General features: G+C 37.2%; 1 protein-coding gene across 2 annotated transcripts in view; it reads left to right on the top strand.

The window, feature by feature from the left end:
- LOC126480993 (glycerol kinase-like) overlaps positions 1-13274 on the top strand; it is a 168300-nt gene that overhangs the window by 111524 nt on the left and 43502 nt on the right. For both annotated transcript variants that reach the window (XM_050104437.1, XM_050104436.1), the window contains exon 10: positions 3044-3181. In XM_050104437.1, the coding sequence (XP_049960394.1) occupies positions 3044-3181 (138 nt within the window). The remainder of the gene's footprint in view (positions 1-3043; positions 3182-13274) is intronic.

Here is a 13274-nt window from a genome sequence, read left to right as displayed (position 1 = left end):
GGAGGGAGGGGGGAGGGGGGGGGGGGGAGTGGTGGCTCAGGAATGGCAAGCGATCACCCACTACCATAACCAGCATCAAATCCAAAATAACATGCCAACCCTGTGGAGATGCAGGGTAAGTCCAGGCAGAAAAAGAAGAATAACCAACCTAAGTTCAGAATTAAAAGGAGAGAATGATAGATCCAAGCCCATGCATTAGTGGTTTGATTTGGTTTAACATGCTACCAAACTCTCTAAGAACGCATAAAGGTACTGATTTCAACATATGAATTTTAGTACCTGGTGGGCAATATGAACCAGTGACTATATAAATTAGGAAAGATTTATACTCACTGCATTGGGAGGCATTCAGCAGCAGGCACATTTCAAGGTAGACTGTTGGATATTGTTAAGCTATCTGACGAAGTCATTCAACACACACACACACACACACACACACACACACACACACAGTGTATGATCACTGTCATCTCCAGGTGCTGAGGCATGAGGCAGTCAGGTCTCAGGGCCTGGAGACAACAGTAGTCATATGCAAGTGAGCAGTGTGTGTGTGTGTGTGTGTGTGTGTGTGCCACTCAACACCTTTAAAAGGTGAGCAGCGATCTATCCTAATTCATATTGTTGTTGTTCTAGCCCAAATTTTCCATTGTTTGAAATGTACAAAATAGGTATAAGACCTGCAAAGAACATATGTAACATATTTTGTAAGTATAATTATTGTAATACTATTATTTGTGACATTTGCAAAAGCCATCATTTTGGTGGGTCCATGAAAATAAAATTTAAATAAACAAAGTATATTTTTTGATTCTTCAGTTTATACTTGTTCTTCAAACTTCATATGTAGGCTTTCGCAGGATAGTTGTTGTCAGTTCAAGTTTTTCAGCATCACTGTGACAGTTGCCATAAATTAAATAAACCTGTGACCATTTGTGCCACACTTCTTCGTACATGTTCAGTAACCCTCATTAATGTTATATGGAATGGGCTTCACACACTTGAGTAATATTCTAGAATGGGTCACACAAGCGTTTATTAAGCATTCTCTTTTGTAGAACGACTGTGTTTCCCCGGTATCCTGACAATCAACTGATGCCAGCCATCTGTTTTATTTGTGAGTGGCCCAATGTGATTATTCCATTTCATATCCATACAAATTGTTGCATACAAGCAATTGTATTAGTTGATTGATTACAGTTGTGACTCATTGATATTGCAGTCATAGGGTACTACATTTTTGTGTCTACTGAAGTGCCCAATTGTACATTTCTGAACATTTCAGGCAAATTATGTATCTTTCTTACACTTAGAAACCTTATCAAGATCTGATTGAATATTTGTACGGCTTTTCAGACAATACCTCATTATATTATCCACTTAATCAGCAGAAGGTCTGAAATGATTATTGTCTGCCATGTCATGAATACACAATATGGACAGCAAGCATCCCAACACTCTTCCCTTGGACATGCCTAAACTCGGTTTTTGATCTGTTGATGGTTCCACATGATCATACTTTCATTAATAAGTATGGGTATGGTCCTGAATTAAATCCTTTTTGGAAGTCAAGAAATATTGCCTTTACCTAACTGCTTTGTTCCTTGGTTTTCAGAATGTTGTATGAGATAAGCACGAGTTGAGTTTTGGATGACTTGTGCACCTCTCTGATGAACTCATTGCTGTTGTAATGTTAGACCTCAATCTACTTTCCTTTCTACTTCATTTGACAGCTCTTCCTTACCTGAGCTTGGACTAACACTGATGTCCTTAGTCATACAGGAGAAGGTACTTCCTAGCCTATGTACATGTCTGCATTCTTAATTTTTCATGTACATTATACACATTCTCTTAGTTTGGATTTATTCACGTGTGAAAATTCTCAGGGTGAAAAATTTTACAAATTAATAATGGCACAACAGGGAATATGCAGCACACTAATAAATGCTCCACCCAGCTTTCGGTGATGTTTCACAGCACACACCTGCTCTGAAGTGATGAATAATATTTCTCGACTAGAAAAATGGTAATAGAAACGAGCTGCGCTAAATGTATTTACAGGGTGAAAAACATTTTCAGTTTCAACTCTGGCTAATTATCAAGTGAGAGAGATTCATAGAACAAATACTCTGTTATATTGTCAATTTTATGTACAGTTTTGCACCACCAAGTCCACACTAGTTACAGTTTAAAATACAACATTCACTAGGTTTTGGCTGCACAGCACACCATGTGGAAATTAAGTTACTTTAAATAAAGCTACAATTCAAAAAAAAAAAAAAAAAAAAAAAAATGGAATTTGCACAGTCATCATTCAAGTTCATTATATAATACTTTACGATACTTCGTGATCTTTTAATTCTTGATAATTGCGATTATTCACATGTCAGATATTCGTTCAATCACCCAAGTTACAAAACAATTGCAATTGGTATTAAATTATGAAAAAAACATGATCTCAATAAGAATAAAAATTGTTATGGAAATAGTAAAGTGTTTTACAGAAAACTTTATCCTTGTTTCTGGAAAGCTATAAATTTCTTTAAATTCCTTCATTGGCTGTTCATTACTACTTATGAACACAGGACATTGCTGATTTTTGAAAGTTCTAAATAATGTGTTTTGTGTGGTTTTCTATATCTCTAAGTTTACTACAGATATGATGCTGAAATTAACACTGTTGTTGGCTGAAATTAACACTATTGTTATCTACTGGCATAATGAACTGTCACACCAGGTTCTGTTCCATTTGTCATATGGCAAACGTGGAATTTAATTTAGTATAATGTATGTAACATTCCAAGGCGTGGATGGTAGTGACATCTCACGGCTGAAACTGTTAGCTGGCTCACGTGAGAAAACATGTAACAATAGAGATATGACTCATTGCAACTATGAAGGTAATTGCTGTCTTGTTCCGTTTGGGTGGTGTAAGTGGCTATGCCACAATAGGTATACTACCACAGATAATTTTTCTGTTCTCTGTCTATGGCTTGCTATAAAAGTTTGACAGGAAATGTAAATCTTCATAAAATATGTGTTGCAGTCAGACCACTGATGACTGAGGCAACTGCTTTAGGAGCTGCTATAGCTGCTGGAAGTGCAGAAGGGATAGAAGTATGGGATTTGCATGAGGTTCAGTCTGTTCCCAGTGATGTGTTCAAGCCATCAATATCAGAGGACGGTAAGTATACCTATAAATTTCAAACAAACTCTCTCTCTCTCTCTCTCTCTCTCTCTCTCTCTCTCTCTCTCTCTCAAAAGCTAATAAACACCTTGAATTTACTGTATGCGCGCCTTTCCTCAGTTTTTTGTCGTTGTTTCCATTCTTTAACTCGATTATTGTAGAACTCATTGAATGATACAATACAGTACTCAGTGATCATAATGAGATTTTGGGCTAACTAGGTTCTCTAAAAGGCATATTAGTTAGAAAACAAATGTATAGTTTTGTAGCCAGTGAATTTATTTTCATGCCTTCTTTATTGAATTAGATTATATTTCCTAGTTTGAAAGCATGAATAATTTATATTGCATTTCACCTATGTGTTTACATAACTTTATCTTACTGTTGTTGTAAAAAGTGTATTATCAACAATTTTTCCCAAACAAGAAATATTACACCTTTAATGAGGTTGTAATACATTAATTCCATACATCAGATGGAACAAATTTGGTTTTAGTTAAAAAAAAAAAAAGCCGTCCAGGTAGTAGTTACAAACCACAAATATCGCATAAATTTTCAGTTTATTATTCCATAAGAGATAGTGTGTATTAAGTTTAAATATAGAATTCTGGTCAGTGAGCAGAATGACAGGAAGTTTGCAGTCATACTATGGTGGAGAGTATCAGTTAAATAATACAGTAGCGGTAGTAACGTTACCTGGCATAACAGTGGCCATGACATCACTTGCGAGCGGAAGACCAGAGAGGACGGAGACAAAGTCAGTCTGCATTGTGAACTTTTCAGAAGTCATATGCTGTAATACAATATCATATGGAACGCATATAATGGAGGTGAAATACAGACACAATAATGAAGCTTCATGTGAATTTATTTTGTCGTGATTGATGTTGGAGATTTCCAGGTGGTGCAGACGTGGCATCATCGAGAAAGAAGCCTGTGGCCTCAAGATATAGTAATGTGGTCAAGTCAGATGGTTAATATAAACAAGTAACAGTGGCCTCAAAAACTTCTAGGCTACAATGTCCACCTCCAGAAATTCACTGAACAACAGCAGGTGCACTACATTCGAAATGCTTGTCAAAAAGTTTTGCAACACCTTTCACATCTGTTACCAATGTCTCATTTATTAATGCTACCTGCTCCCTCTTCAAGTCTGGTTCTAGCAGTCTCGTCCTTCACTGTATTCCATATTGCATATATTTTGTTATCTCATTTGATTATCTTTTTCTCATTGCATTTGCTTGATGTTCATATTACTGTATTTAATATTTTTCAGTATGCATCAACATCAAACCTGTTTGTGACTGACAGATACAATTTCCTGTTTGGTTTGCAGATGTCTTTATTCTTTGAGTTGTCCATGGTTTCTTTGTAGACTTTAGTCTAATCTGGGGTATTTTGGGGGGGAAATAGTACTCAAATAAACTAAGGGCTTAAATAATAAAAGTGTTGTATTATTCATTTGTGCCATGGGCACTGTATCCATCAGTCCAGTTCACCTCTTGGGGAGTGTCCTGAAAATCAATTTTTGGTGTACTGACTACCATCTTGAACTCAGATCTAATAGATTTTATATCCTGTTCAGTATTCAAATTAACAAAATGAATTGCACATCATGATCTGAGAGATGATTGACTATTGGTTTTGTGATATAATGTTGTTCATTAGATGTTTCTACAAAGATATCAATGGCTGTTAGTGAGAAATTAGCTGCCCTAGTTGCAAGTTTATGGTAGGAATTAAGTTGAATGATAATGTTACCAAACTGGGATTAATTCTTACTGGAAGAGTTTTTAAGAAAATGTACATCAAAATCACTAGCAACCACTATTCTTTTGTTATTTTTACTTTAAAATGGGTCAACAGAGCTTCAATGTGGTTTATGAGCAGATTAAAATTACTTGCAGGTGCTGAGTATATGCTTACTATTATGAAAGATTTATTATGAAATATGTGTTTCTGCCGGGCATGATTCCATATGCTTCTCTTGACAAAATTTATGTGAATTAGGACACTTTCTGATGAATTGAGGTGCTATTCTAAATCGTGTAATACTTAAGGAATTCAATAGATAGAATTACTTTCAAACACAAACTGAAATCATATCCTCTGATAACTCTTTCTAGAAATGTATTGTAAAATTGATTTGTTTGGCATCAAAGTGACAGATCACAATTATGATACATGGAACATGCAGCTGACAAACTAATACCCTAATCTTTCTCTATCTCTTCTTGGTTTTTTATACATCATAAGGAAAGTTGTGGCTGAATATAAATAATTCCATCCATCTGGTGTCTGTCCACATCTACTGCTGACTGTTGCAGGTTTTCATGGAGGCCATTAGTCTACCTCCAACTTGTCCTTCCCTGTGTCTCCTCCTGTGTGGAGGCCACCTGTAGTCTTCCATCCAATTGAATTTTCTCATTTTGAGAAAACAATTGGAACAGTCTGTTTTACTTGCTGTAGGGGTGCTGGTGGTCATTGACAGTTGGTGACGTGCACCCTTACTGCTGAATTGAGATTGTGAGAACATGTGTATTTGCGTTTATAGAAATATTTATAATGCTGGGAACTGAGTTCCAAAAGATGAGGTTTAAGTAATATTAGATATAGGTAAAAGGAAATTAGGTTCTATTTGGATTGATGTGAGAATTTATTTTGGAGGTGTTGCGGGGGCACCAAATGGCTGCTTGTGACGTCAGAGCAGTTGGGGCTCAGAGTCTGCAGAGCAGTGCAGTGTGCCACGGAGCTCCATCCACGACAGAGTTCTGCAATCGTGGGACTTGGTAACCAGGGAGACATAACATCGAACTGAATTTGACTCAGAAGCATAATGAAAGTCTGTACTTGTAATTGGCTGTAAGAAGTTATTGTCAATCAGAAGTTAAACCAATTTATAATTGGATAAATAAACCCTTGTTTGTGAACCTACTAGCACCTGTTACTACATTTCAGTAGTCATTTCACAGGAGAAGTCTGGTGTGAAGGTTAGGTCCCTCCAAAATGAGTAAGAAGATCATAACGAGGAAAGAACCCCCTGCATTGCAAAAAATTAAAAAAAAGATGAAGTCAAGATTGCATAAATATTTCTTTATTTAAAACAGCCAGTTTCGACATACTCTGCTGTCATCTTGAGGTCTTAAAGTCATCTGTGCCACAAGTCCAGCTCACTTTAGCTGCCCTTGCTTCTGACGATTCCTGCTATATATTCATCTCGGTACTGTTTATCTAGGTCATGGTTGTGGCTGATCCTCAATTCACCTTTGACTGGCTAGAACATCTTCCACAATACTTTTGTCTCAAATATAATCTCACATCTCACAGCCATAAAGTACAGTGGGTTGAGTCAGTGGTTTATGTGACCAAATCTTGAACTTTCTCAAGAGAACCAAATGTGTTAGGATGTAGGAGGATCAGTTTCCTGCTTGGATCCTGGCATTCATCCCTGATCTATATAACAAGTTTTCTGTGAAAAGTGCTCCCAGGTATTTAAATTCCTGAACTCTCTTGTAGGACTTGTCATGCCCACATAAAATGCTGTGCAGAAATTCCAGCGAGTTGATATGTGACGTGGCTGGTTTCACAGGTGGCTCTGCTTCTGATGTGATAGGATAAGCCTGTGACAAGAGTAGAGTAGAATGTGCTGGGAAAGTGAATTGAGCAGTCCTTGCACCAAGGTCTTGCATAGGGATATGACCCTTGTTACAAGGGAGTGGAAGTGGGAGTGGCATAAGGATGGACCAGGATTGTTGTGTAGTATGGGTGGGTGACAGAATACCACATGAGGATGGGTGGCAAGTAACAGAGGTGGGGTTCAATAGCACCAAGGCTGTGGGCATGAGGAATGTTGGTTTGTAGGAGGTGGCGTCACCAGTGACAAGTAGGGATCCATGGTATATTTCCTTTTGCTGCTGCTTCTTTTAGTTTCAATGTCAATTTCCCCTTCTGTGGTAAGAATTTTACAAGGTCTTCTGTGTTCTACCTTCCATTTTTTACTTTTTCTCTACTTAACTTTTAACACCCTTTCCAGAGGTATGTGGCACCAGATGTTTATGCACAGGTCACATAGTTCCCATAAATTACAGTTCTGTGTTTAGTGGGTGCACAGCTCCCAGTAGTGACCCAAATGTGTTCCATTGGGTTCAGATCAGGCAAATTTGGTGGCCATAATGTCGACGTGAGCTTGTGATGGTGCTTTCCTGCATTGTCCATTATGCCCTTGGAGTCTTGATGATCAAAGTGTTGTAGAACGGCCCCCAGTAGTGACCCAGATGTGTTCCATTGGGTTCAGATCAGGCAAATTTGGTGGCCATAATGTCGACGTGAGCTTGTGATGGTGCTTTCGTGCATTGTCCATTATGCCCTTGGAGTCTTGATGATCAAAGTGTTGTAGAACGGCTGTAAATTGATTTCCAGGATTTGTACTAATGATGTACAGACACAAATTTTCATGTGAGGAAGCTTTTTTTCTTGTTTATTGTCACCACAAACATTACAGTTTCCAGATCCAATTTAATGTCAGACATCATATGCAAGTGGATACCATCACTCTCTATACATGAAAGTGCATTAACAACATAATCACACTATGGAGTCATAGTTCTTTTTGAACACAATATTAACAGAACACAATGGCTGCGTGGTATTGAAATAGTGCACACACTAGTTTTTGATAAAGTCACAGAAATGAATAAATATTCAAGTAGTAAAAATTATGGTGCTGGTTCAAAATATCATAGATCCACAAATATATTCATCAAAAATTATTCATACAAAATCATGCATCTCATCGAAGTTCACATATTGAGTCACACAGATATATTAAGTGAACATCACTGGTAACATACTTATGTACAGTTTACGAGACAAACTCTCATGACTATATTACATAATCGCTGCATGTTTGATAGCTAACTGCGGACATTTTGCTCACGAGAGTAACGAGGAGATGTCAGCGTAGTGAGTGACTCCCACAGAATGACTATTTTGGGGTGGAGTGAGCTACTGTATGTAAAGATTGGAATACTAGCATACTATGATTTTGTAATCTACATTTTGGTTTGAAAAATGCCTAGGTTAGATTTTGCTAATTCACTAAATGTTATGACAGTTCTGTTGTTTATAAAATATGTGTTTTTAGGGAAAAAAAAGATAATGGAACCATATTATGCACCTTTGCTACTGTGAAATGATTCTCTTTTACTGAACATGTGCACATCACTCTGTTGGAGCCATGCAACCATAAATATTAACTCTCTCCACAAAGTTGGGAAACTGAAACAAACGAAATACTTTTTGAACAGCAACAACATGCTGCTGCCAGCCATCCAAGAAACAGGGTGTGCTAGTGACCTAACACTAGATTGTGAGAACTATCAATTTTTTTAAAGGTAAACCGGTAGTTAGAGTTTTCATCTCAAGTCTATGAATTTTAATAACGGCCTTCTTAATTCAATAAAGTATTATCCAAAATGTTTATTTTTAATCCTTCAGTGAAAGACACTGTTATAACAATAAAATTCAAGAATAAATATTGCTAAATATTCTGTTGCCCAGCACCAACAAATGAAGACAAGAGAAACTGAGGCAAAGTAGAAAACTTTTGGGAAGATCTGGAAAACAGCCTGTTGAAAGTTCAAAAAAGAATGTAAGAAAGGAACTACAACAAATGGTCAAGATTAGTAGATATTTACAAGTCATTTTATCCTAAAATCATGACAACACACTTTAGAAAAATACATATAAAGTAAAAAACATGGATATCACCAAATCCCAACTTGGGAGAGTTTCAGATTGATCGTATCACTATTTACATATATAATTTTCAAGAAATCAGGAACATTAGAGTCAAGAGAGAAATGGAAGTTAATTCAATCACTACCCAACTGAGACCCACATGAGATTTATTCCAAAACATAAAATCATGAAACAAACCAATAAGATAAACGGAATTAATAATGAAACTATGAAACAAAAGGAATGCAATTTTCAAAAGATGCAGAAGGAAGTGAAAACTGATCCAACAACTTTACAGAAACAAATATATTGCATTTGAAACAGCTCCAGAGAACAAGCAAAGAAAACACAGATGGTGGAATGGTTCAAATGGCTCTGTGCACTATGGGACTTAACATCTGAGGTCGTCAGTCCCCTAGAACTTAGAACTACTTAAACCTAATTAACCTAAGGACACCACACACATCCATGCCCAAGTCAGGATTTGAACCTGCGACCGTAGCGGTCGCGTGGGATGGTGGAATAATAAATGTAATGAAGCACTTAGAAAAAAAAGAGGGCTTGGAACAGCTAGTATAGCAGGCAAAGAAGCAGTAATTGGAAAATCTGTCTGTTTGAGAAGAAGAGAACAGATAAAAGTATTACGACACAAAAGATGTACTTTGAAAATAAATAACTTAAAAGTGTAGAGGCATATTAAAACAAAAAGTAATACAAAGACTATTACATAACATTCAAGAACTATATCTCAGGGCACATTCTGCAAATGCTATGCTTCAGCCAAGTGAATGGAAAATCTGCACTTAACAGTGAAGAAAACTGTAAGTAATGGCAGCTTATTTCAAAAAGCTATTGAACTGTGAAAAATCGACCAAACAGCTGTTATTCCATGATAATATTCAAAATGAAAATTCAAAGTATAATTAAAGTTTACTTCAAACAATTAAAATTCAACAAAGCCACAGATGAAAGTGGCCTCACAACAGAAGTCCGAAAAGATAGTGAAAATTTGGGTGTCACAATTATAGAAAAAAAAAAAAAAAGATAATGTAGGGGTCACTGAAACAATTCCAAAAAATTGGAAGATTGTGTTAATGAAACAAACTCTTACTGAAAGCTCTTCTGGATATGTTAAATCCTTAGTTAGATAAACAGATTGGAGAGTATTAAGTGGAGTTTAGAAGTAACAGATCCTGTCCAAAGCTAATTCTAAACCTTAAATAAATAATTGCAAATATGTAAATATCAAATAAAATGATAGTGTTAATATTTGTCAATTGTAAAATGGCCTATGATTCAGTAGACAGAGGCTCCAAAGGAATTTGTGCTAGATAGGAAAACTTTGGAAATAAGCGAGCAAACTCTTACAAACACGATATCTAAAGTTAGCTTTCTTGGAACAACTTCTTGTCCCTTTCAACTTCTATCAGGAGTAAAACAAGGAGACAGCATGTCACTGTTATTATTCAACTGTGTGCTGGAAAAAAGTTATAAGAGAATGGAAAATAGAGGAAGACAAACAAAAAGCTGATAATTACCTAAAGTTGGGTAAGTTGAAAGAAGCAATAAATTGTTTTGCCTTCGCAGACAGTCTTGTTATAAGGAGATAGAGCCTGGGAAAATGCAAAGAAAAGACTAGAACTTCTGAAGAAAATAGCTGAGAAGGTAGGTCTACAAATATAGTTTGGAAAGACAGAATATATGACCAATGAAAATAAATCACCAAGAAACTCAAAAACCAATTATGGTGTCATCTATATAATAAACAACTTTAAATATATGGCTGAAAACATAAACATAAAAAGTGAAAAAGAAGCAATTAAAATCAGGACTGAAAAAATGAAAAGAAGATACGTGAAAGTGAGAAATCTGTACAAAAAAAAAAAAAAAAAAAAAAAAATGTTTTTCTAAGGATATTAAATACTGACTTTACAGTACAGTTGTAAAACCAGAAGTCGTGTGCAGGTCAAAAACACTACTGTAACCCAGACGCAAAAGACACTAGAAGATTGAGAGAAGACACAAAGAAGAATCGAGCGAAAAATATTAGGTCCAATCAAGAACAAAGACAGCAATGGTGTTTAGAGACCAAATAAGGAAATATTCATTCTGTCTTAATAAGACAGATGAGATCAGGGAAAGACGTGTTACACTCTGTGGACATCTAATGAGACTGAACGAAGACTTCCTAAACAGGAAAACAGGCAACGAAAACGGGTGGGGAGGCAGAACAAAAGAAAATGTAGAAGAAATTAAGATTGAACAAGAGACCTTACTCAACAGAGACAAATTCAGACCAGAAGTCAAGAAATTCAGAGATCCTCAGGAAGCTAAAACAAACAGAAAAACAACTGGTGCCAAGTGGTGAGATGAAGGACATCATTATGAGAAAATGAAAGAGGTTTGTTGGAAAAGAAAGAAAAAGCGAAATAAATAGTTGTCTTGACATAGTCCTTGATTCCAGGCTGTGTGTTTCAAGTTTACTATTATGCTCCTCAAACCATTGGTTCTGGCCTTGTGACATGGATAATTTGTGATATAATATAATTAGAATTCCTTGTGCCCCACTTCATCTGAGAATACACTTACAGTTGCAGCTTATAGCTCTGAGGAATTAGGAGATTGTCCGGGATTTATAATCAAAAACGATTTTCTAAAATAGTTGAGTATATTCTGAAAGTCACAGATGAAAAACAAAAGAATCCACACAACCTAACTAACAGAGCAGTTCAGAGTCTAATGCACTGATGCAACTATAAATATCCAAATTAAATGTCAAAATGAATGCTTGCCATAATTTGATGTTTAGGTTCATCAAACGCCACGCTAAATAATGGTAGAATGTTTGTCCCGCGGCGGCACGTGAAAATACGACAATACACAAACTGAAGCTAGATAAAGAAAATCATCCCAGAATTAACACTTCACTTGGAAATGATTTCATGGTTACGCGTATCTCGAGTAACTTAATACGGCATCCGAGGCTGTTTGTAGCAATGATATCGACGCGACGCGACTCCCGACACAGATGGCGTGCTGTTCAGCGTCTGGAGAGAACTGGGGTCTTGCTTCCTCGCGCAGTGTTCCTATATATAAAGCCGCGGTGCGGACGGCTAAGGGAACGCCTGATCAAATCGGCTCTCCCGACTAGCCGCTGGGCTAGTAATGCACCACTTTAAGTTACCTAATAAATCATAGCTTCTCTTGCTGATGGCCGATGAAGCTCTTAATTTAAATGTGCATTCAGCACACAGGTAAGTATTGGTAATAAAATTTTGACGTGGCTAAGTTAAATATTTTGGGCGAGAGAATTAATTTAATTACACTGCACGCGGTAGACGAGCTCTGAACTGGCCCTTTGGAGATACGCTGTCGCTATAGTTTTATAGGTATTCAAATGAAACTTTTCACATCTTCATAGTTATAGTGGATCTCCAACCTACTTAAATACGAGGGCGGTTCAGAAAGTAACCTCCGATTGTTCACAGTGCGGGTTGTGGGGGGAGTAGCGACGCCATCTGTGCGTTCACGCACTCAACAGGTCAGTCGGCATCAAGCCGTGGTCGAGTGAACGTCGTACCTGCGCTAGTTTAGTTTTTGTGGCAGTTTGAAATGTGTGCTGCAATAGAAAACCCCGCCAAATGTGAAGTGCGTGCTGTCATAAGGTTTTTTACAGCCAAAGGATATTCTGCAGCAGCTATTCATCGTGAGCTTTGTGCCGTGTACGGACCAAGAGTTATGAGTGAAGGAGTTGTCTGTGAATGGGTACGTTTATTTAAAAGTGGACGAGAAAACGTTCATGATGAAGAGAGGAGTGGTAGACCATCATTGGTGACTGACGAACTCGTTCAGACAGTTGATGCAAAAGTTCGTGAAAATCGACGTTTCTCAATGTCGGAGTTGTCTACTGGTTTTCCACAGATTTCTAAGACTCTTGTACGAGATAGTGACAGCAAGATTGGGTTACCGTAAGTTCTGTGCACGATGGGTGCCCAAAATTCTTACCGACCACCACAAAACTCAAAGAATGGCCTCTGCATTAGACTTTCTGTCACGTTATGAGGACGAAGGAGAACCACTGTTAAACAGAATCGTGACCGGTGACGAAACCTGGATTAAGTACGTGAACCCTGAGACAAAAGAACAATCAAAGATGTGGGCACATTCAAATTCTCCTACCAAACCAAGAAAAGCCTCGCAAGATTTTTCTGCCAGAAAACTGATGGCAACGGTGTTTTGGGATGCCAAAGGGGTGTTGTTGGTTGAATTCATGGAACGTGGTACGACCATTAATCAAGACGTTTACTGTGAAACAATAAAAAAGTTACGACGGGCTATACAGAACAAACGC

This window comes from Schistocerca serialis, chromosome 5 (assembly GCF_023864345.2).
Source record: "Schistocerca serialis cubense isolate TAMUIC-IGC-003099 chromosome 5, iqSchSeri2.2, whole genome shotgun sequence".
Lineage (NCBI taxonomy): Eukaryota > Metazoa > Arthropoda > Insecta > Orthoptera > Acrididae > Schistocerca > Schistocerca serialis.
The sequence above is the reverse complement of the archived record's forward strand: the minus strand, read 5'-3'. Positions and strand labels throughout refer to the sequence as shown.